Source organism: Blennius ocellaris, assembly GCF_963422515.1.
Source record: "Blennius ocellaris genome assembly, chromosome: 6".
Taxonomy (NCBI): domain Eukaryota; kingdom Metazoa; phylum Chordata; class Actinopteri; order Blenniiformes; family Blenniidae; genus Blennius; species Blennius ocellaris.
In genome coordinates, this window is record NC_137655.1 from 23,678,185 (window position 1) to 23,701,110 (window position 22,926).

The 22,926-nt window shown below is 42.3% G+C and overlaps 1 protein-coding gene across 1 annotated transcript; it reads left to right on the forward strand.

The window, feature by feature from the left end:
* Positions 1–1,378: 1,378 nt before the first annotated feature.
* On the forward strand, positions 1,379–22,603 carry ifngr2 (interferon gamma receptor 2). Its single transcript, XM_080497811.1, has 7 exons — positions 1,379–1,665; positions 2,506–2,623; positions 9,139–9,320; positions 14,564–14,709; positions 18,515–18,656; positions 19,086–19,225; positions 22,189–22,603. The coding sequence occupies exons 1-7, from the start codon at positions 1,629–1,631 to the stop codon at positions 22,300–22,302; spliced, it is 879 nt and encodes a 292-aa protein (XP_080353937.1). The 5' UTR covers positions 1,379–1,628; the 3' UTR covers positions 22,303–22,603.
* The last annotated feature ends 323 nt before the right edge of the window (positions 22,604–22,926 follow it).

Genomic DNA, 22,926 nt, shown 5'->3' on the forward strand with positions numbered 1-22,926 from the left:
TACTACAATATTTAATGGTCGTACGAACGACAAAACAGTGACATTGTGTGTATGTTGTGTGTGTGATTTAAAGAAATGTCTCTATGGTATTTCTGGATAAAGTAGTTAGTTGAACCAATTATTCTGTGAGTGCAAGCTTTCTTTAAAGATACGAATAAACAATGCAATGTTTTGAACATTGGACAGTCTATGATACAAGTGTTGACTGTTTTGACTTTTGTATCTAGAGTTGTGAAAAATGACATGGAATATTTCACCCAATCAAAAATATCTTAAGAGACTGCTGGGAATATGAACACATATATGTAAATAGCTTTCGATGTATTAGTAATGTGATCGCAGAACAGGCAGAAATATTTAGATAACAAATACATAAATGAGACACTGGTTTTAACAGACGGATCAAAAGACCCTCAAATAGGTCGATGTGGAGCAGCAGTATATATTCCTAGCAGGAAAATAAACATTAGGAAAAGATGTACAGACCACCTGTATATCAGTATATGCAGTAGAGTTGATAGCAATAATAATGGCATTGAAATATATAAGAGAATATGAAATAAGTAGAACAGTGATAGCATCTGATAGCTGGGCAGCCCTCACGAGCTTATTAACAATGAAGTCCTGCAAACAGGAGCTGATTTTTTTTAAATACACAGTTTAATATATAATTTCCAGAAAATAGGGGGGAATGAGGTTTGTTTGGGTTCCAGCTCATGTTGGAATTGAGGGAAATGAGAATGTAGACTTATTGGCGAAACAATCTCTTAATTCGCAAATAATTGAATTTCCAGTTAGTTCTGTTGAGCAAAGCAGAGGGAAAACACTAATTAAGAAACATATACTAAAAAGGTGGCAAGAATACTGGGAATCTCAGGAAACCGGAAGAGATCTTTTTGCAATACAGAAACAGGTTGGTGAGGGTAGAAAGATAGGAAAGAACCGGATGAAAGAGACAATAATGATACGATTAAGGATTGGGCATACTGGACTAAATGGAACACTTAATAAGATAGGAAAAAATAAAGACGGGAAATGTGAAAAGTGTGGGTTGTTTGAGACAGTACAACATGTCATGATGGAATGCAAAAAAAAAAACATGAGGAGGAGAGAAAAACATTAAAGAAAGAAGTTGAGAAAACAAGGATTGTATTTAATTTAGTTAATATACTTAGAGCAGAAGATAAGGAGATAGTGAGGAGTCTATTTAGGTTTCTGCAGAGAATAAAATTAATAAGAAGAATTTAGGATAAACTCAAGCCTCTTAGTGCCTGATGTTGTTCCAACGACAGCCCGTTAGGTGGCGGAAATGCTCCTTTCAATAGGTAGCAAACTGCCATAAAACACAAAAGAAGAAGAAAAAGGAGGAGCCTTTGGAAGAGGAAGAACGAGACCAAGAAAGAAGGAGAAGAAGAGGACGATGTTGGCGGAGTGAAAACTCTCACCCACTGTGTTTCAGTCCACCGTAGCTCTACCGTATCTCCACTGTATCTCTACCGAAACTCTGCCGTAACTCCACCGGGACACTACCGCAATTCCACCGGGACTCTACCGCGTCCTGACCGGCTCCTGCTTCACGCTTCCGGCTGATGGCTCCTCCGGACAGGGGTGTGTAGTGCGGCGGCACCATGCTGTGGCTTTTCCTTCACCTGCACGTCCTCACAGGTAACTGCACCCTCACAGGTGACTCACCCTTCTCAACTGTCCGGTCACTCTGGGGTTAATTGAGCTTCCAGGAATTCGACAGGCTTCACACACACTGACGTTAAACTTCCCGATAACTTTCACACCCTCACAGTGCAATCACAGTTATGGTGTCTAAAGAGTACATTACCCCACAGGGTGGATTTAATTCTTGTTGTGTGGAATCTAAGGTTTGATGTGAACATGAATTGCAGGGTGACACACAACAGGGATGGTTATTGCTGGATTATTACCATTTGGGATTATACTTGGGTTTGTTTGTGTCCCTCCATCCCTTTGTAGATTATTTTTCTTGGAGTAATGTTTTTTTTATGGACGTAGAAACAATAAGTTAAGGGCACAGGGTGGTATTTCACAAGTTTGTTCAATAACTGCTCTTTGTTGTTTGCTTATTGTTTTGTTAATTAGCCATCCATCTTCTGTCCCGTGTTGTCCTCTTCAGGGTAGTGGGCTGCTGGAGCCCATCCCAGCAGGGCAGAGTACACTACAAGTTCATACCTGATTTCTCTGTTACCTCAATTGACATCCCAGAGTTAATCCTGAAGTTAATCCAGAAGAGAAGCTTGGGTTTCCAGGCCCTCACAGGAGAAAAAGAGAGACAACCACACACACACTTCACACCAAGGGTCACTTTAGGGTCATGACCACAGGGACTTTGGTACACATGAATCCAAAGTGCTTTCAGAGATTGTCTACTGTCACAATACCCTTTGTGACTCCAGGCAGAGTGAAACTGGTTGTTGAAGGTGTTGGCAGGTACAGGAAGCTGTTCTTATCTGTCCATGGACGTGTGTCTCTCAGTGCTGTGCGATGCCCCCCTGCCCTCACGGCCACAGAGTGTCCTCGTTGACCGCTGGCACCTGACCTGGAGACCTGCTCCGGGAGAGGAGGACTTGAACTTCACCGTTTACTACCACAGGTTGGACCACACGCTGTGCTCATGCTAACAACTTCATTCTGTTCCTTGAGAGCGATAGTGTTTTTCTTTTGGGGTTCCTGAGTTCACTTTCCATGCTGTGATTCATATTGTGGTTGATAAAGAAAACACAATTGAATACAACAGGTTACGATGTAGGTATGTGAAGAAAAATTTAAAAGTCAACCAAATGGAACGCAACTGGTACCACTAGAAAGAGCAGGGGAAAAAAAACTAATAAAAATGCACCAAAACATTCAGATATCTTAACAAATAAGGAATTTATAGCAAAAAGAAGTTTACGAATTAGTGCCATTTTTTTAAGGTAAAAAGTGCACAAATCTGTGACCCGAAAACACAACTTTATACATAAAAGCACTTCTTTCTTTAATAATCAAGATATTTCAATGAAACTTTCATTCTCCTCAATCTGAAGGAATAATAATATCTATTTTAAAGGACCCATATTTTGCTATATTTTATGTTTCACACTCCATCCTATGCTCGTGTGGGATAATAATTTGGGTGATGCAGTATACAACACTCAAAACTTGTGAAATTATAGCTATTTCTTGGATTGAGCTGACGTCACCTCTCATGAGCTCACAGCCGCCTCCTCCCACCCCCTCGGTGACGTAGCCAGCAGCTCACGGTCGTAGTTGTAGTAACGTACTTACAAATCTCGGCGCCTCGTTAGAGTCTTTTATTGTGGGAATAGCAGCAGGTTTCAAGATGAGCTTCTGAGTAAGTCCAGTTTCAAAGTACCGTAGTTCTGGAAGCAGTCTTTGGTGAAGTGTCGCTCACAAACAAACAGTCCAGCCACATTCGCCGCTGTGCTTCTTCTTTCAACAAGCCAAATGGTGTGGACACATACTTGCACCCGAAAACACATTTTCTCCAAGTGGACATGATGGTGAAAACAGTTATCGACAGCAACAAGAACAGCAGCGTTCAATGTGAAGCGAGCAGAGACTGAGATAGCGCTCCTTGGTACATTCGTGGGCGTGTCTTGTTTTGGTTTCTCCGCATGTCAATCTTCCTGGAGGCGGGGCTTCTCCAGCTCTGTGCCGTCAGCAAGGTGGTGCCACGTCATCAAATTGAATCAAGGTGTTGAGCTCCCCCACCAGTTAGAACAGAGAAAGATCGCTGTGAACTCAAGCTTGAGGGAATCAATGAAAAAACCACTTTGGGGATGTATATGAACCCTAAATAGCACTTTTATGATGCTTAAAGCACAGAAAAGTCGATTTAGTATAATATGGGTCCTTTAAGTTTGTTCTTGGTCTGAAATAAATGTGATAATATTAAGATTGGAGCTGCCACGCCATACTACTACAGTGATCGTGAAATACATCGGACAGTCGGTCATTATCGATCATCTGGTCTTAAAACCAGTCTAATGTCTGAATTTTTCATTTATCACTCTGAGCTCAACATTAAGGCTTATCCGAACGCCCGGGGCAAGTAAAAGCTTATGTCATCAAAAAGAGGCATGACTCTAAAAAGTTTGTCATGTGCTGGTGTTCCTTTTTGCTGTCATTTTCCAGGTCCTCCTCAGGATCACTCAGGTGGACATTCCAAATAATGGACAAGAATCTGTGTCTGGGCATGACTTTAGGGGGCAGAAGTGCAGAAAGAATGTGATTCTGTTTCCAGAAGTCTTTTATACTGGGAAGAGACATCAGCGACATGTAGAGCAGGAGTCCGAAGAACTTATGCAAATGCTTTGGTTCTATGTCAGTCCATGCATATTTCCTTCCAGCCTCTTTGTTTTTTGCAGCATTTTTATTGGTGTTTATGCAGATCGTTTTTACTGTATCAGTGGCAAAAAAAAACAACAAGAAAAGGTCCTTTGGAGTATTGGTGGAGTGAGTGTTCAACTGGACTCCTGGTGTTCTCCTGGGTTGAAATCTGCTCACCTCCAGACCGGAGTCAACATCTCTCTCAGTCCTCCAGGCATCAGAGCAGCATTGGCTGCTGCCTCCACTCTGAGATGTGGACCGTGTGGACCTGCTGAGTTTCAAAGCGGGGCAGTGCGCCGCGCTCCTCCAAGGATCCTCTTTCTCCTCCTCTGTTCCTGCTTCTCCCCCGCTCCCGCCGCTCCTTCAAATGTCTTTTTTCCATTTTTCGTTTCTTTAATTGATGCAAATACACAACCGCTGCAAGTCTCCATCTTCACAGCAGAGTCCTACACTCACTGGGTACCCGATCCAGTGAGCACATCCTATGATAAGGGGGTGGGGATGCAGGTAGTATTCTGGCTGCTATAAACAATTTAAGTAGCGGCAGCTCCATTTCAGTGCACAGTTTTAGGTAGTGAGCCTCCAGCCATCATTTGGATGATCAATTTTCGGAAAAAGACAGCTGAAGAAATAGCGCACGGCTTGTTTCAAAGCCGCTAAAATATATGTTCAGCAGAACCTCAGACGAGGGGACCAGTAAGAGCAGACACAGGAGAGGTTTTAACTGTTAACACACTTTAATGAGCAGACAGCCTCCAGCAGGTGGTGCTGCTTTGATTTCTCTTGAGTTTCACTTTCACTTTATAGTGCAGCAGATAGCTGCAAAAATACGTTGGCACAAATGCCCTTTGATGTCCACTTTTTCAAAAAAAAGGTGCTGGCCATGCAAAATTTCAAGATGGCCACCAAATGCAGCAAAATATTGGAAACAAAGCACAACATTAAAAATGTAATCCAAAGCTTTTTGTGTCTAAGATTTTTGCATGATTGTTCTTTGTAATGTAACTCTTCACAGTGTGGTTTGTACCAAAGATGGAACCCAAGATGTCTGCCACAAAACTAAACAAAATTCTAATATTTCAGTAAATAATAGACATAAATTCACCATCATTACATCGACACAGGGGTCGATCTTGACGCCAGTGCAAGACCAGTACATATTTCTGCGGACTAGTACACATTTCCGGTGGCCAGTCCGTGAGACTTCAGATCCAACGTTTGGAGATCGGAGATCTCAGATCCATTTAGCTTCATCTGCTTTGCTGTTAGCTGCTGGCTGCTCTGCTAGGGAAGTTAGCATTGCAGCTAACCAACCTTTCATGACATGTCTGCTGTTTTAACGTATTTTACACTCAAAACACCGCAAAGCAAACGTCAACATGGATGTTTGTAAAGCCATTGTCCAGTGAGGCGGACGCTCTGCCGCCAGACGTCACCTCCGTGAAGCTGCGTCACACTCCGCGCTAAAGTCACTGAAAATAGTCCCAATCATTTGTGTTGCGTTAGAGCTGGAAACACTGCAGTTTGTGCTGCGTTGCTGAAGAATTTCTCCAGGTGATAATAAAGTGATTCTGAGGTTTTTAAAGATACAACTAGTTTATTATGAGATGATGATGTCATGCAGACCCCCACATTGGAACTAAAATACTTTGTCCTGCTTCCTTTTCTCTCTTTGTACTAACCTCAAGTTGTCTTTTGAGAGAATACATGCAAACATTCTTCCATTTATTACTTTACTGTAGAGACGAGTTTATTACTGCCTCATATAAAATCAACTATGATACTAATATTAAAGCAAACAGAGCTCTGGTATCAGAATAGTATCAGTATCAGCAGATATCCACATTTGGGTATCGGGATGGAATCGGAAGTGAAAAAACGTGGATCGGTGCTTCCATAACTGCAATGTATGTGAGCAAGTTCCTGAAGCTGTTCCTCGATCAGACACCTGAAACAAGAACATTTCAATGTTCATGAATTGTTCTTCAATGTTTGTTTTCAAAGTATTTTAGTGATAACAAACTGGATACTCATTTTGTCAGTTTGTGTTCGACATTACTGAACTCTAGCATGCGTCCGTTTTGTGTCTTTTTATTGCTGTTCTCTGGTCACTGAATAATATAATTTAATGTATATTACAATACATTTTTGGCCTAAATCTAGTCATTAATTCTCTAGTATTCTCGATTGCATATAAAATTATCACAACTGCAGAACTTCAAGCTGTTGTTGCATGATGTGCAGAAGCCATTGCCTAAGCAATAGTGCAAAAGCCAATGTAACCCCCCAGCAGCAGGCAGGTGATGAGGGAGACGGGGGGGGTGACTACATCCTGAGCCGTTTTTCCAGTTTTTGATGCACCTGCAACACAAAATGGAGCATTTTAAAAAAAATCTATTATTTCTCTGATCGTAATTTTAATATAACGTGAAACTGTTTTTGTTTAACGATATATACGTATTTCACTGGGTGCAGGACTAGTGCAATCCATGGCTCACTAGTCCGCTCGACTCGTGGGGGAAAAAAATTAAGATCTATCCCTGCCATACCTAGGTTTTTGGATTCAACTAATTCGATGTACATTATACAATACGTTGGACAGTCGGACATTACCGATAATAATGCCCTCGGTCTGGTTAATATCCTCTTAAAACCGGTCTCATGTCTCTCTGTGCTCACGTTGCTCTCTTCAGTACTCCTTAGTTTTTCTTCAGCTCACCTCTATTTCGGTTTGTATGATATTTAAAGTTACCTAGTGGGCTTGTTTCGTAACGTACTTGGTGAATTTGACAAGACAGCTGAAAATGGCTTGTATCGCATTGGTCATTGCCTCCACTCTGGTCGGGTTTTTTTTTTTTTTTTACCATCTGCTTGCGCTTCATTTGGCTGGTGGTGTAAAGTCAGTTGGAAAACTTTGCTCGTACTGAATGCGGTGCTTTTGAGAAGAATACAGTGAACAAGGCTGACATATTATTTCCCTGTTTGCCACCACTGGATGTTTACATGAATCACCAGGTTCACACAGATCATTAAAAAATAATGTCTTACAGACTACTTACACACAAAGTGGCCTATATTAATGTTTATTGTATATGGCTGTTCATAAAAAATAAATATATTATAAATGTTACAAATTAACCTATATATACTGTATATAGTATATGGTTTGTTTATATATATATATATATATATATATATATACACAACATTGAATCTCAATTCTAAGCCTGTTCTGTAAATAGTTTTCAAATAAACAAGAAATAAAGCAACTACTGATCAATCCATATCAATTTCAGACTTAAATTAATGTACAGATTTAAGCCCCACCCAGTTTCAATTGAGCCACGCCCATTTCCGGTTTAGGCCCTGCCCAATACGAGTACGGCTACGGATACAGATCATTTAGATGGTTGAACAGATGCAGATACAGATACAGATAGTCAGGCCCGCCCCTCCCTACACGCAGAACACGCACTGTGCGTAGGGCCCCGCGATCCATGGGGGCCCCCATTTTGCGCAAGTGAATTGAATTTCCCTCGGGATCAATAAAGTATCATCATTCTCTGCAAATGCACAAAGGATGCGCGTGCATTTTGCCGAGAGGCGCGTAGAACACCGCCACCAAGTCAGCCCGAGGCAGGAGAGAGAGAGAGAAAAAAAAGAGACGCAATGATTGAAAGCGCGAAGCGTCACCATCTGACCAATCAGCGGTCAGACGGGCCGGCAGGCAGTTGTTTACAGGTAGAGAGTAGAGAGAGAGAGAGAGACAGAGAGAGAGAGAGAGAGAGAGAGAGATGGCTTCCAAACGTCAATACGATTCGTGAGCTAGCAAAAGAAAGAAAAAGTCCAAACAGTCAGAGGCTCGTGCTTCACTTGAAGGTGGGGATGTTGTTGAAATAAAAAAGAAAAAACGTTGTGGCATAAACTGTTTATGCCACAAAGTTTCTTCAGACGTGTGCATCTGTAAAGTTATTGTTCCACTGTTGATAGAGGCTGTTCATTTGATTCGTTAGCAATTGTAATTTATTATTATTATTATTATTATTATTATGTTATTGGAAGGGGGCCCCCAAAATAAAACCCTGCTTAGGGCCCCCACTTGGCCAGGGGCGGCCCTGCAGATAGTGGTGTACTCGCTCATCCCTAATCCCAACTAATGATGTCAGTAGTAGCGAGTTCAGGCAACAGAGCAAGCTTGGCACAGAGAAAACGTTCAAAAGTACAGCTCCACTTTTCGAAATGCGATGCAGTTTACGCTCACTGCAGTATTTGTGACACAAAGTGTGGGGCTTGCAGCGGGAATTCTTCTAATCTGAGGAAGCTGCTGGTGAAGCACTAGATGTTTCTCCAGGCTGAAGACTGCAGAATTTGACAGCTTCAGATCTACCGCCACAGAGCTACAATCTGCTGTCACAAATCCATCATTACAACGTTTCCAGAGCGGAAATGGGAGGACGTAAAGCTGGGTTTTAATTTGAGCATTATTAAGGAAAAACACTGTCGTTGTAGTTCAGGGTTTTCATGTAGAAGCAATCTGTGAAGCAACTGCTGTGTTACCATGCAGTCAAACAGTTGAATGTCGTTTTGCTATATTTGTTTATATAAAGATATGTATAGCCTGTTGAGCAGCGGTATCGTTCAAATGTGAATGGTACCTATCCCTAGTGGGGCCAGTGCCACACACATCCTGACATTGTATAGAAAGAAGACAGTGATGGCAGGAGTTGTTTTCCTCATTAGTTTGTGAAAATAAAGCGTCTGCTCTTTGCCCCTCAGCTTTAAAAGACCCACTGATAAAGATGAATGGGAAGTCGTACCAGCTTGCAATCAGACTCCTTCACTTTGGTGTGACGTCGGCTTCACCAGAGCTCAGGCTGAGCACGGCTGTGTCAAGCTGCAAGTGCAAGCACAGACACGGGAGCTGATCTCCAAACCAAGCCAGGCCTGCAGCGTCCACGGTGAGTGAACTTCACCTCAGAACACATGTTGCATACATGGATCTTTTTTCAGGGAATCGTACAGGACATGACACATAAAACTCTGTTTTTTTTAGGGATTACACATGTATGATCATACCGTCTAGCTGCGCTGCTCACATTGGAGGCCATGTCTGTAACGATGGCCGGCTATTTGCCTGCTATCTCCCACTCCTCCAGTGCAGTTTTTTTATAACTCCTCAGTGTCTCCTGAGATGACACTCCTCTGCCATACATGGAATATCAACTCCCAGTCCTCACATATATGATGACATTTACATCTCATTACATATCGGATTACTGGGAACAAGAGCCTTGGTTGGTATGGTATGGTACAGTACAGTATGACACGGTACAGTATGGTACAGTATGTTCCTGTACGGTATGGCACATGGTGAAGTACGGTGCAGTATGATACATTACAGTATGGTATGGTAAGGCAAAGTGCACCCAGGCCCAAATCTGTTGCGCGGTCCCACCACATAGAGTACAGTTTAAAGTTCCTCAACAAGAAAAAAAATCTTTAAGATCTACTTCCCATAAAAGCTGTGACTTCTGCACAAAGACTAAATGACACACCAAAACCAGACCATCACCACTCATTTCAACTTGCAGTTTCCCAAATCCATTACATCAAAGTTCATATGTTTACAGACAAACAAGAATTTGTCTCCATTAACCCTCTGGGGCCTGAAGCATTTTGTGCCGTTTTTCACTACAATTGATTTTTCCTTTATATCTCAGATATAAAATTCTTAAACCTTGCCTTTTTTGGTGTCATTTTGTTCAGGACAACCTCATAAATGCATTTCTGAAGTATTTTCATCACTTTGGCATACTGTATTAAAACAGTGGATCTAAAAACACCATAAAATTACAAATTCGGGTGGTAAAAACATAGATTTATTGACTATAAAATTCACAGACATGGTTAACGAATCATTTTGTTTACTTGTAAAGTAAATCTAAACTATAATTAACTAAAATGTATCAAAACAGGACTGAAAAAACAATTATATACAGATATTTACAGTGAAATAGAAGCACTGCCTCAGGCGTTTTTGTAAAACTATTTGCAAAAGGTCACACATATAATGTCAGGTGAAGACAAATTATTTGTGCCACTCAAAAAAACAGATTCTGTCCAACACAACACAGAGGGACACATCACACATGGCATTTCCATGAAGTGTTTTTCCTTTTCTTGTGTTCCTGCAGGCAATGTTTACATTTTAGCCTTTGGCTGTTGTGGTGGAGCTGGAATGATGGGGACAGGGTGGGGGACACGTCTCCTGGTCTGGGGGACACCTGTCTCCTCTCTAACAAAAATAAGATGAGGTGTTCAATATTGTCATCAGAATCACTCTCAAACTCAGTGTCAGACTCGATGCTCTGCTCCTTCAAAAAAAAAAAAAAAGCCGGAGCGCCTGATTGACGTTCATAAGGCGCGTCATTGTTTTGATATAAAAAAAAAAAAAAGAGTTCACTTGAAACTAAAAAACACTAATCTGACTCACTACACACTAACTACACACTCACTACACACTCACTACACCCTCACTACATGGTCAAATCATGATAATAGTCGCTTTTTCTCTGATATAAATCTCAACTCACTCTCGCTGTCTCCGTCTCTCTGTTTACTTTTTCACGGGTGAACTAAACAAAATGACACCTCCCACTATGGAAACTTTTGATTGGACATGGGCTCTTCTTCTCAACCAATGAGTGAAAGGTATACTGGCACAATACAAGTGTTGTTTTTCTTTGCTGCTCCGTTACTTCCACTTTCACTCCTGACCGCTCTTCTACACCTGACGCGCACTAAAATGTCGCGGAAAAACACGGACACAGTTTTCCTCATATCTCCGCTTTTATTTGGGCGATCAACATCATTTAAAAACGAGCTTGTAGTTTTATATCTGCACTTTCGACACGGATTGAAACACTGGACCAGATGACGCTGTGCTGTGACACTACTGCCTTTTCAAACGGTCATGTGATTTTGACGCTGCAGAGCGTCAATCGGCCCCAGAGGGTTAAACTGTTTGTTTCTTGACTGATATCCCAGAAACCCTTTCGGCAGGTTTCCCAAGATGAAGTCAAAGATGGCGTGGTGGCAGCTCCAGCCAAAATGTCAACATTTGACTAGAACAGGTTGGGGGGAAAAAAGCCCGACTTTCTCAAAGAAAGGGTCTTTCACTAAGATGTCAACAAACCGTGGATGTTCCACCAAATTTGAATGATGAAAATACATGTTTGTTTGAGTGTGATGAGGAATTTCCTTCAGACAGGCTCCTCTTCTTTTACTGAGAGAAGTATCGGCACCTCGCTAAAAGACTGGTGCGCCGACATTTCAATAAACCTGTTAACTAAACAACCATTGAGTGCGAAGCGACACATGTAAATGACAACGGACGATTTATATAACAGATAAAATATTTAAATGTTACTGTTTGTCCAGAGTGAAGGTCGTCGCTGCCAATCAGCAAACCACTGCACTGTAGCTCCTCTTCATGGAACTGTACCATTGTGCTAGCTACCTCTACAAAGGGGCTTACCAAAAATTTTAACTGTCTACGGTACTTTACTATGTTCAGTACCATCTACAACTTCTGTCAGTGGAAAAACATAAAGTCATGTGCCATAACGTTCTGTACTGTAACATGTAGTAACATCACGTAACTTATCGTACTGTAGCATACCATACTTTGCTGTAACGTACTGTACTGTAACTTGACACAGCGTACTGTAGTATGCCGTAGCATACCGTACCTTGCTGTGATGTAGCGTACTGTAACGTAGTGTACTGTACTATGCTGTACCGTAGTGTGCCATACCGTACTGGCACATGTTGCGCAGTTGGAAGCAAGGCTTGATATTACATGTTTTGCAGACAGAGCCACACACATTCACATTTTGTGCTGTCAGATCTTCAGAAGGTTTTCAGTAGAGCTTCAATATACAAAAGAAGAAATGGGAGCAAGAGACGATACATTTCAAGCAGGCAATATATTGAAAACAACAATTTAAGTGAAACAGGCCGTTCATCAGCTGATCAAAACTTTAAGACCACAGCCTTTAAAAGCCCAAATCTCCAGAAAGACGTCCAGGTCATTTGCTGTCAATTCCTCACACTGTTAGTGCTTCATGATGGCCTAAGAAGAAAGCTCTCTGGTTTTGAACGAAGTATCATGTTTGAATGGCAGCAGCAAGGTCTCACAATGTGCCCTGATACTGGGGCTGGATGCTGTGAGACGGTCATTAAGAGATCCTGAAGGTTATTGAACCACAAAGTCAACGGGTCAACCCAAAAATCTGACTGGCGCCGAGTTGGAGGATGTGATTGGTTATCCGTCCAGACACTGGACACCCTCGACCGTAATGCAGACCATTACTGAGACCCATCAGATGGTGTATGGGAGGGAGTAGCTTCGAAAACTTCACCCATCCATCCATCCATCCGTCCGTCCGTCCATCCCAGCAGAACTTGAGCGCGGACGTGGAGAGATTTGAGCGAGTGAGAGAGAGAGAGGTTGAGCGCGCAGAGGAAGAATCTGAGCGCAGAAATGATTTTTGAGCGTGCAATCTCAAGTTTTTCTTTGCGCAATTTAAATATTTCCTCAAAATGCTATTAGTGTGCTTGCACAATTAATTTTTTGGTGCTCAAATTTTCCCATCGGGTTTTTTTTTTTAGTTAATCCTGCATATGCTTGTGTCCCGCACCCAGAGTAGGACGCATGCAATTTCCTACTGGCCAGCTGGTGCAACTACCTCAGTATGCCCGGACCTGTGTTTCTTATGTTTATGTAACTTTCTTATTCTTTCTTATGTAATCTACCTTCACAGAGTTCTGCATTGAACCAGTTGAAATATTCAAAGATCATACATTAAACCATAACATGTCAAACATCACTCAATTAAACCGTGCAATGTTAAACATTACTCATTGGAAACCTAAATCTAATAATCGGTTTTAATCTTCAGCCTCTCCCTTCCTGATAGTTTTCTAATCTACCTTTCTCAGTGAACACAGCAAAAATACGCACATTCATTTTATAATGTCAACCATTATACATTCAAATCTGAAAATGTTCAACTTTGCTCCTTCTAAACTTAAAAATGTTAAACATTACTTATTGACAACTTAAATGTAATAAATTGCAATTCCTTCAGCTTCATCTTGTGCACTTCCCCTTTTTTTCACTGTGTGTGTATGTGTCGTAACTAACCATGTCTATTTTTATCCCAGCCATACAGCAATCACTCATTGCACCATGAGAGCTCCGTCTTAAACATTTTCACCTCTATAGTAATCATGTTGAACCTCACACATTTAAACCTTATCATTCTAAACATTACACACGTAACACCTAAAATTCTAATGCTTAATAATACGTTCACTCTGAAACGTATAGGCTAAGCAGGCATTAGCTTCTTGCTTGCATTCATTCTTCAGCCTTTTCTCTAATTAAACCTCCCTTGTCGTCTCACTGCTCTCCTCCAGCGTCTGTAATCCACCCAAGTGCTGCGTCCATCAGACCAATTAACAGGCCACACTCTCCGGCCTCCTCCATTCCTTGGCCTACTATGACCTCTGCCCCCTCTACCTCGTTCTCTCCACATTCCCTGTTGCTCTTCATACTGTTGACTTTGCTGAGTCATGGGATGCTGATTCAACCCTTCCTGACACAGGCCACCTTTCATTGTCATTCACTTGTCTTTCATTCATTCATACATCATTCTCAAGTTATTGTCAAGCATCCTCTTGTTCATTCATGCAGTGAATCAGTTGTTATGTATACGATCACGTGCTCTGGGAAGATTCTTCAGCAGTGCTGCCAAAAGTCCAATGTCATGAAAGAGGATCAGAGCAGTTCCCAGTGTCCACCTCTACTCTGACTGGAGCTCTTCCCAGTGTCCCAGAGACAGACATTGGGATGCTGTTCTCAGTATTTGTCTCTGGGACCCACTCTCCACACAGTCAGTGGTGTTTCTGCTGGTGTGAGTGGATGTACAGGAACAAAGTGTTTGTTACAATATGACAGCTCTTTCTGACTGTCACTCCGCCATCATCTGCATTTCCTCCATACAGACGCTGAGTGGACGCACGGAGAGCAGGAGCTGACAGGCTTCCCTTCTGCTCTGCTCTGTATGTTGCTGTCAGTGGTTCTGTGAGTGAGCCCAGGCTGAACACTCCTCTCTCCATTTCCTGTGCTGCTCAGGTGACTCCTGCACGCCGGAGGTGAGGCTGAGCGCCCGGCCTGGCTCCCTGACGGTTCACCTGACTAAGAGTCACAGTTTGTTTCAGGAATATGCTGCACACGCCACCCACAGAATTTACTTTGGCCAGGAGGGGGCGTCGCTCCAGGTGAGTCCTGACATCAGTTGCGTTGAGGTCCATGCAGCAAAGCGAGGCAAGTTGGTTCTGTTCTGTGTCTCGGTCATTCCAGCATGGTCTACACATAATCGTACAATCGCAAGGTTGAAGGTTGGATTCCCATTTCTGCCTGTCTGCATGTCATTGAGCAAGACAGTGAATCCCAACCTGCTCCCAGTGGATGGATTAGGCGCCATGCGTACTACGTTCTCAGAGTGCTGGCTTACTGGAGGTTCCTCCAAGTCATTTCCCAAGATCAGTGACACACCAGAGAGTAGGACACACTCCGACAACAACAGGGCCACACACAAACTTGCAGTCAAGAATAACAATGCCTGGGAACTCGGATCACCCAAAGCTCCACACCATGCATCAACACAAAGTCTCCTGTGTCAGTATCTGAGGAAAATGGCAACACTGAGGCCACGATGAACGAATGTTTTGCGCCTGTGTCCTGCAGAACTTTTATGGGCACGCGCTGTTCGCTACCTGCTATGGACACATACGCATCATGAATAAATGGAGTGCAGACTGCGTGCAGACGTCCCCGACTGATAACTAATACCGGGCAGCTTGAAGCCACGTGGGCCTGCCTTTCACAAAAACAGGTCAAAATTATCTGCAAAGAAATATCTCGGAGATGATTGCAGCTTTAGTTGGGACGAGTCCCCACTTATTACGGCCCATGGCTCAAACGGACCACAACAAAGGTGGGAAGACCACACAAGCATAAAAATAGGCGTCTTTTATTAATTAGCAAGTTTATATATTAAATGTGCGCAAAACTTATTGGAAAACTGGTTCACTGCACAGCAGGTGGAGATGGTGTCCCTGGAAGAGGAGAGAGTGAGAGAACATTAATGGCACCCCCTTTAAACCATCAGGGTCACCGGGCCCAGGTGCCCCTGTTTAGCAGGCCTGGGATCCCAGGCCCCCAGCAAGGATGACACTGACTTCTTGAATAACCTTCACAACTGTATCGGCAGATTTAAGGTGCTGACACCCCCCCACCCCCCACCCCCCACCCCCCACCCCAGCTGTAAAACCTGGGAAAGTACTGAGGGAGTGTGTGGACCAGCTTGCTTCGGTTCTGACACATTTTTATCACCTCCCTGGCCGCTGTATCATCATGCTTCAAGCAGGCCACCATCATACGAGGGCCTAAAAATATCCTCAATTCATAGCCTCAATGACTCCTATGAAGATGAAGTGCTTCGAGAGGCTGATGAAGCAGCACGTAATTTCTCACCTCCCCCACACATTTGACCAGTTCTAGTTTACTTATCGTCTAAATCGCCTTACCGAGGATGCAATTTCTTCTGCACTCCTTCTGAGCCTGAACCACCTACAGGAGAACACCACCAATGTGCGAATGCTGTTTGTTGATTTCAGCTCAGCATTCAACACCATCATCCCCCAGCATCTGGTAAACAAGCAGGCACTCCTGGGCTTCAACACTGAGTACAGGCACTCCTCAGGGCTACGTCCTGAGTCCGCTACTCTTCACCCTAATGACACCTGTGGCAACTGTGTTGCCAGGTCCCCCATCAACCATATCATTAAGTACGCACATGATGCAGTGCGTAGTTACAGGCCCACTACAGTACAGTGGTGGGCCTGTTCCAGAACAATGGTGACTGAGCCTGCAGAGAGGAGGTGCTACATCTGGCTGACTGGTGCAGGAGAAACAATCTACTCCTAAACATCAACAAAACAAAAGAAGTGATTGTTGACTTGAGGAGGAGCCCTCCCTGCCACTCTCCACTGGTTATTAACAACACAGCAGTGGAGGTGGTGGAAAGCACGAAGTTCCTGGGGGTGGACCAAACCAACAATCTTTCCTGGCCACTGAACACCTTGTCTCTGACAAAGCCAGCGCAGCAGCGTTTGGACTTCCTCTGCAGGACGAGTAAGACACATCTGACTTCCAGCATCCTCACCACGTCCTATATCACCATAGAGAGTGTGCTGACCAACGGCATCTGTCTGTGGTGTGGCAGCTGCTCAGCTGCAGACTGGAATGGCCTCCAGAGAGTGGTGAGCAAAGCAGAGAAGATCACTGGGACCTCTCTTCCTTCCATCAAAGACCTGGGGGCCAAATGCTGTCTGTCGCCGGCTCAAAACATTGTCAGACTGCACACCCCACATCATGGACAGTTCTCTATGCTGGCCTCTCGCAGGAGGAACCGCAGCCTAAAGCACAGAACAACCAGGTTCTGCAACAGCTTCTAAATAGTCTGCTGTCAGGTCTGAGGGTGATGCAATAACCCATTGTAATAATTATAATACCGTGGAATAACTATCATCTTTTGCACTGTTGGCACTTTATTCACGGTTTTAAATGTGGTTTTTTTTATAGCTTTTTACTGTGTGTATTTCTACTTTTACTGTTCCTGTTTTTTAGACACGTTTTGAAAGCCTAGTTTATGAGCCTTGTGCGAAAACATTTCAGTCTTGTATGCGCCTACGGGCATATGTATTGAATGACAATAAAACATTATCCATCGATCCATCCAGTATTTCCTCCAGCATTAGGTCAGCCAACATGGCAACCTGCCGGTTTGCTGTAGAATTACTTCTGTGGTAGTTAATTTGGGCTTACAAAGTGTGCAAATGACTTTTGTTTTCTCCAACAAGCATTCACTTAACTTTTTACAGTGAAACTTTCTGCTTTGATATTCTGTCCCCCATCTTTGCTTAGTATTCTGCTGCTCTGCAGTCGGGGGGGGGGGCTCAGGGTGGCTGCACTGACTTCCACCCACTGCACTGACTGTATTTAAATTCGCTGAACTTATGACTACGGCAAGAGTTTATTCAGAACATATACACTGTCTGCAAACTGCTGCTCTCTGTTGAGAGATCGCAAATGTGCATTATTCCAAAAGTAAGATTAACATCTGAGTAGAAATCCTGAGAGAAGGTTAATCAAGATGTCACTGGTAATAACTAACTTGTGAGCTATTTGCTGGGAGAGGTTTCAGTTTCTGTTTGCACTGAGCAACAGAAGATGGCGTCAATATGTACAGAGAGTGAGGTATCTGTAAAGGAGGAGGGGACTTCAGCTCCGCCTCTCCAAAGTCTATGCCAGTGGTCTCAAACCCCGGTCCTCGAGGGCTGCAGCCCTGCACGTTTTCCATGTCTCCCTGCTTCCACACAGCTGATTGCAATGAGCAGCTCGTTATCTGGCTCCGTGTTGAATGAGGTGATGAACTATCAGGACATTCGGGGTAGGGAGACATGGAAAACATGCAGGGCTGCGGCTCTCGAGGATCCGAGTTTGAGACCTCTGCTCTTTGCTGAATCAGTGTGGCACTCCTGAAGGGTGATGGGACGGTCGGGGGGGGGGGGGGGGGGGGGGATCCTTGATCCTCAAGGTGCTCATTGGCACCTTGAACTAGAATGAAGGATCTATGTGGTCCCAAAGTGACCGTATGGCAGCTGGTTGTGGGAAACACTCAGTAAAATACTTCAAGATCTGGAGATTAAGATTCTTCATTACTTGTTTTAATATATTTCTTTAATTTGAAGGCTTTAAGGTATTTATTTCATCAATACATTTCTTTGTAAGCTTTTGTATTTCTTAAATGTTTTATTTCCTTGTAAAGCACTGTGCATTTCCCATCGTTTAAATGGTGCACTGGCACCCACTGCACTGGCTGCACCTGCTGCACCCACTGCACTGGCTGCACCTGCTGCACCCGCCGTACTGGGTACATTTTCAATGAATCTCCAAAATGAAGGTGTTAATTTTGGCAGCACCACTGTGTATTGATTAATATAATGGTCCTCTCCTCAGGGCCACATTATCTCCGCTTCATCGTGGACCGTGGATGGTCTGGAGGAGGGGCGGCGCTACTGTGCAAGGGTGGAGTTCACCATCTTCAACAAGTCAGTGGGCCTGCCGAGCTGTGTCCAGTGTGAGCTCATCCCAGAGCGCGGTGAGGAAGTCACTGACTTGAAACACTGACATGAAGCAAGCACTGACATTGTTGGGATTGCTTACATCATAAGGATCACTAGGTACCATTTATGTTGCATTTGGCAGTTTGGCCATCGATAATGATTAATAATTATCGAAGATAGTTATTGTTGTAGAAAATTTAATCTGGTCTGTATCAGAAACCTCGGCGCACCACTTGTCTTAACAGGAAATGATAGCCAATTCAGTTATATCAGTGTCATAAGATATACTAAACACTTAATTGGCAATTTGAATTAATTACAATTACCACAACTTACGGTAAATCTTGAAGGATTTTGGAGTTCTTGACACAGAAGAGGTCGACATTTCATTCACCTTTGTGCGCGTTAATAAAAGTGTGTGTGTGTGTGTGTGTGTGTGCGTGTGCGTGTGCGTGTGCGTGCAGTCTCCTCTACACATGCAGTGGTAGTAGCAGTGGTGGTGGTGCTCCTCTTGGTGCTGGTCGTCCCTCTGACTGCATACGTCCTCATCTTCCATCGTGGCTACATGAAGCGCTGCCTGAAGCCTCCGTGTAGAATCTCAGAGGTGAGGAGACACTGAGGAACACCCTCCCCCTCTACATTGTGGACTACCAAATACTACATTGTGGACTACCAAATACTACATTGTGGACTACCAAATACTACATTGTGGACTACCAAATACTACATTGTGGACTACCAAATACTACATTGTGGACTACTAAATACTACATTGTGTACTACTAAATACTACATTGTGGACTACTAAATACTACATTGTGTACTACCAAATACTACATTGTGGACTACTAAATACTACATTGTGTACTACTAAATACTACATTGTGGACTACTAAATACTACATTGTGGACTACCAAATACTACATTGTGGACTACCAAATACTACATTGTGGACTACTAAATACTACATTGTTTACTACCAAATACTACATTTTTGACTACCAAATACTACATTGTGGACTACTAGATACCATTGTTTACTACCAAATACTACATTGTGGACTACTAAATACTACATTGTTTACTAGCAAATACTACATTGTGGACTACCAAATACTACATTGTGGACTACTAAATACTACATTGTTTACTACCAAATACTACATTGTGGACTACTAAATACTACATTGTTTACTAGCAAATACTACATTGTGGACTACCAAATACTACATTGTGGACTACCAAATACTACATTGTGGACTACTAAATACTACATTGTTTACTACCAAATACTACATTGTGGACTACCAAATACTACATTGTGGACTACTAAATACTACATTGTGGACTACCAAATACTACATTGTGGACTACTAAATACTACATTGTGGACTACCAAATACTACATTGTGGACTACCAAATACTACATTGTGGACTACCAAATACTACATTGTGGACTACTAAATACTACATTGTTTACTACCAAATACTACATTTTGGACTACCAAATACTACATTGTGGACTACTAGATACCATTGTTTACTACCAAATACTACATTGTGGACTACTAAATACTACATTGTTTACTACCAAATACTACATTGTGGACTACCAAATACTACATTGTGGACTACTAAATACTACATTGTTTACTACCAAATACTACATTGTGGACTACTAAATACTACATTGTTTACTACCAAATACTACATTGTGGACTACTAAATACTACATTGTTTACTACCAAATACTACATTTTTGACTACCAAATACTACATTGTGGACTACTAGATACCATTGTTTACTACCAAATACTACATTGTGGACTACTAAATACTACATTGTTTACTAGCAAATACTACATTGTGGACTACCAAATACTACATTGTGGACTACTAAATACTACATTGTTTACTACCAAATACTACATTGTGGACTACTAAATACTACATTGTTTACTAGCAAATACTACATTGTGGACTACCAAATACTACATTGTGGACTACCAAATACTACATTGTGGACTACTAAATACTACATTGTTTACTACCAAATACTACATTGTGGACTACCAAATACTACATTGTGGACTACTAAATACTACATTGTGGACTACCAAATACTACATTGTGGACTACTAAATACTACATTGTGGACTACCAAATACTACATTGTGGACTACCAAATACTACATTGTGGACTACCAAATACTACATTGTGGACTACTAAATACTACATTGTTTACTACCAAATACTACATTTTGGACTACCAAATACTACATTGTGGACTACTAGATACCATTGTTTACTACCAAATACTACATTGTGGACTACTAAATACTACATTGTTTACTACCAAATACTACATTGTGGACTACCAAATACTACATTGTGGACTACTAAATACTACATTGTTTACTACCAAATACTACATTGTGGACTACTAAATACTACATTGTTTACTACCAAATACTACATTGTGGACTACTAAATACTACATTGTGGACTACCAAATACTACATTGTGGACTACTAAATACTACATTGTTTACTACCAAATACTACATTGTTTACTACCAAATACTACATTGTGGACTACTAGATACCATTGTTTACTACCAAATACTACATTGTGGACTACTAAATACTACATTGTGGACTACCAAATACTACATTGTGGACTACTAAATACTACATTGTGGACTACCAAATACTACATTGTGGACTACTAGATACCATTGTTTACTACCAAATACTACATTGTGGACTACTAAATACTACATTGTGGACTACCAAATACTACATTGTGGACTACTAGATACCATTGTTTACTACCAAATACTACATTGTGGACTACTAAATACTACATTGTGGACTACCAAATACTACATTGCGGACTACCAAATACTGCATTGTGGACAACTAAAGTCTGCCAGTGTCCGAAGTGTCTTTAATCACTGGTTTACTCAACAGAAAGTAATCTAAGCTTGAATAGGAATGGAGCAATGCTGAGTAGAAGGTCTATTCTTTTAAAGTGGGATGAGAGGTGCACCAAATGTCACAAAGACCACAGTCACTCATGTACTGCTGGACTATATCTGTGGATTCCCAGTGTCTGGTATTTGCTGCTTTATGACTCTCGACTTGTGGATTGAGGGCGATGTTGAGGTCCCCTCCCACTATAAGTGTTTTATCAGAGTGTATTGAGAGGGTGGTGAAAAAGTTTTTTATAAAAGGAGGGGGTCACTAACATTTGAGGCATAGATGTTTGCGATACACGTCTCTATGTTCTGAAGAGAGACGTGAATAATTATATATGTGATTTTGTCTTCACAAGATAATTGTATTTTATTGCTGATTAATATAGCCTTGTTCACCTTTTAAAAGATTTTTATTATTGAAACAGTTCAATGACTTCATTCTGATGTTCTATAGACCACTGAGACTACTGAACCGTCAACCTGCTGCTCAAGAAGTCACTGTCGGTGTGAACGTGTTCTGCTGGAGAAGTGAATGTGTCGGTGTGAACATGTTCTGCTCTTGAAATCAGCGTCTCCTCCTGCAGGACTTGCTGCAGCCGCTGCAGCCCGGTGTCCCCCAGCTGGTGCTCAGCCCTTGTGAGGAGCACTGCAGCGTGGTGTCCTCCCTACTTCCTGCTGAAGAGACACTGGACCACTGACATCACTGCTCTTGTCAGTCTTCAGTCCAGCAGACGAAGCTTCGCTCTCTGAAGACCCCACAACATTTGTTCGTGTGTGTGTGTGTGTGTGTGTGTGTGTGTGTGTGTGTGTGTGTGTGTGTGTGTGTGTGTGTGTGTGTGTGTGTGTGTGTGTGTGTGTGTGTGTGTGTGTGTGTGTGTGTGTGTGTGTGTGTGTGTGTGTGTGTGTGTGTGTGTGTGTGTGTGTGTGTTTTTTATGCCACACCTACAAAACCATTGTGGTCAATCATGTAATAAACAATAAACTCGCGTGGAGAAACAACTTTTTGTTGAACATTGTTCTCCAGAGCTTTGAGCTCAGGTGATTGTAAATGTATTTTATTGCCTTTTTGACATCATGGCCAGGGGACTACAGATGAAAACTAGCCTTCTGGCTAGTTCTGGATTTTTTAACCATGTGTTTTATGAAATTGCACTGTCCCCTTTTAAATAAAGAAATGATAAATTCAGATAATGGCTGGGCTCCATCTCCTCTGTGGAAGCAGCAGCCAATAAGACGACACCAATGAGTCTTGTGACTTCAGATGTGCTCAACCAGGCAACACCAGTTTTAACCTTTTAACCCCTTCGGGAGGGACCTCAGGC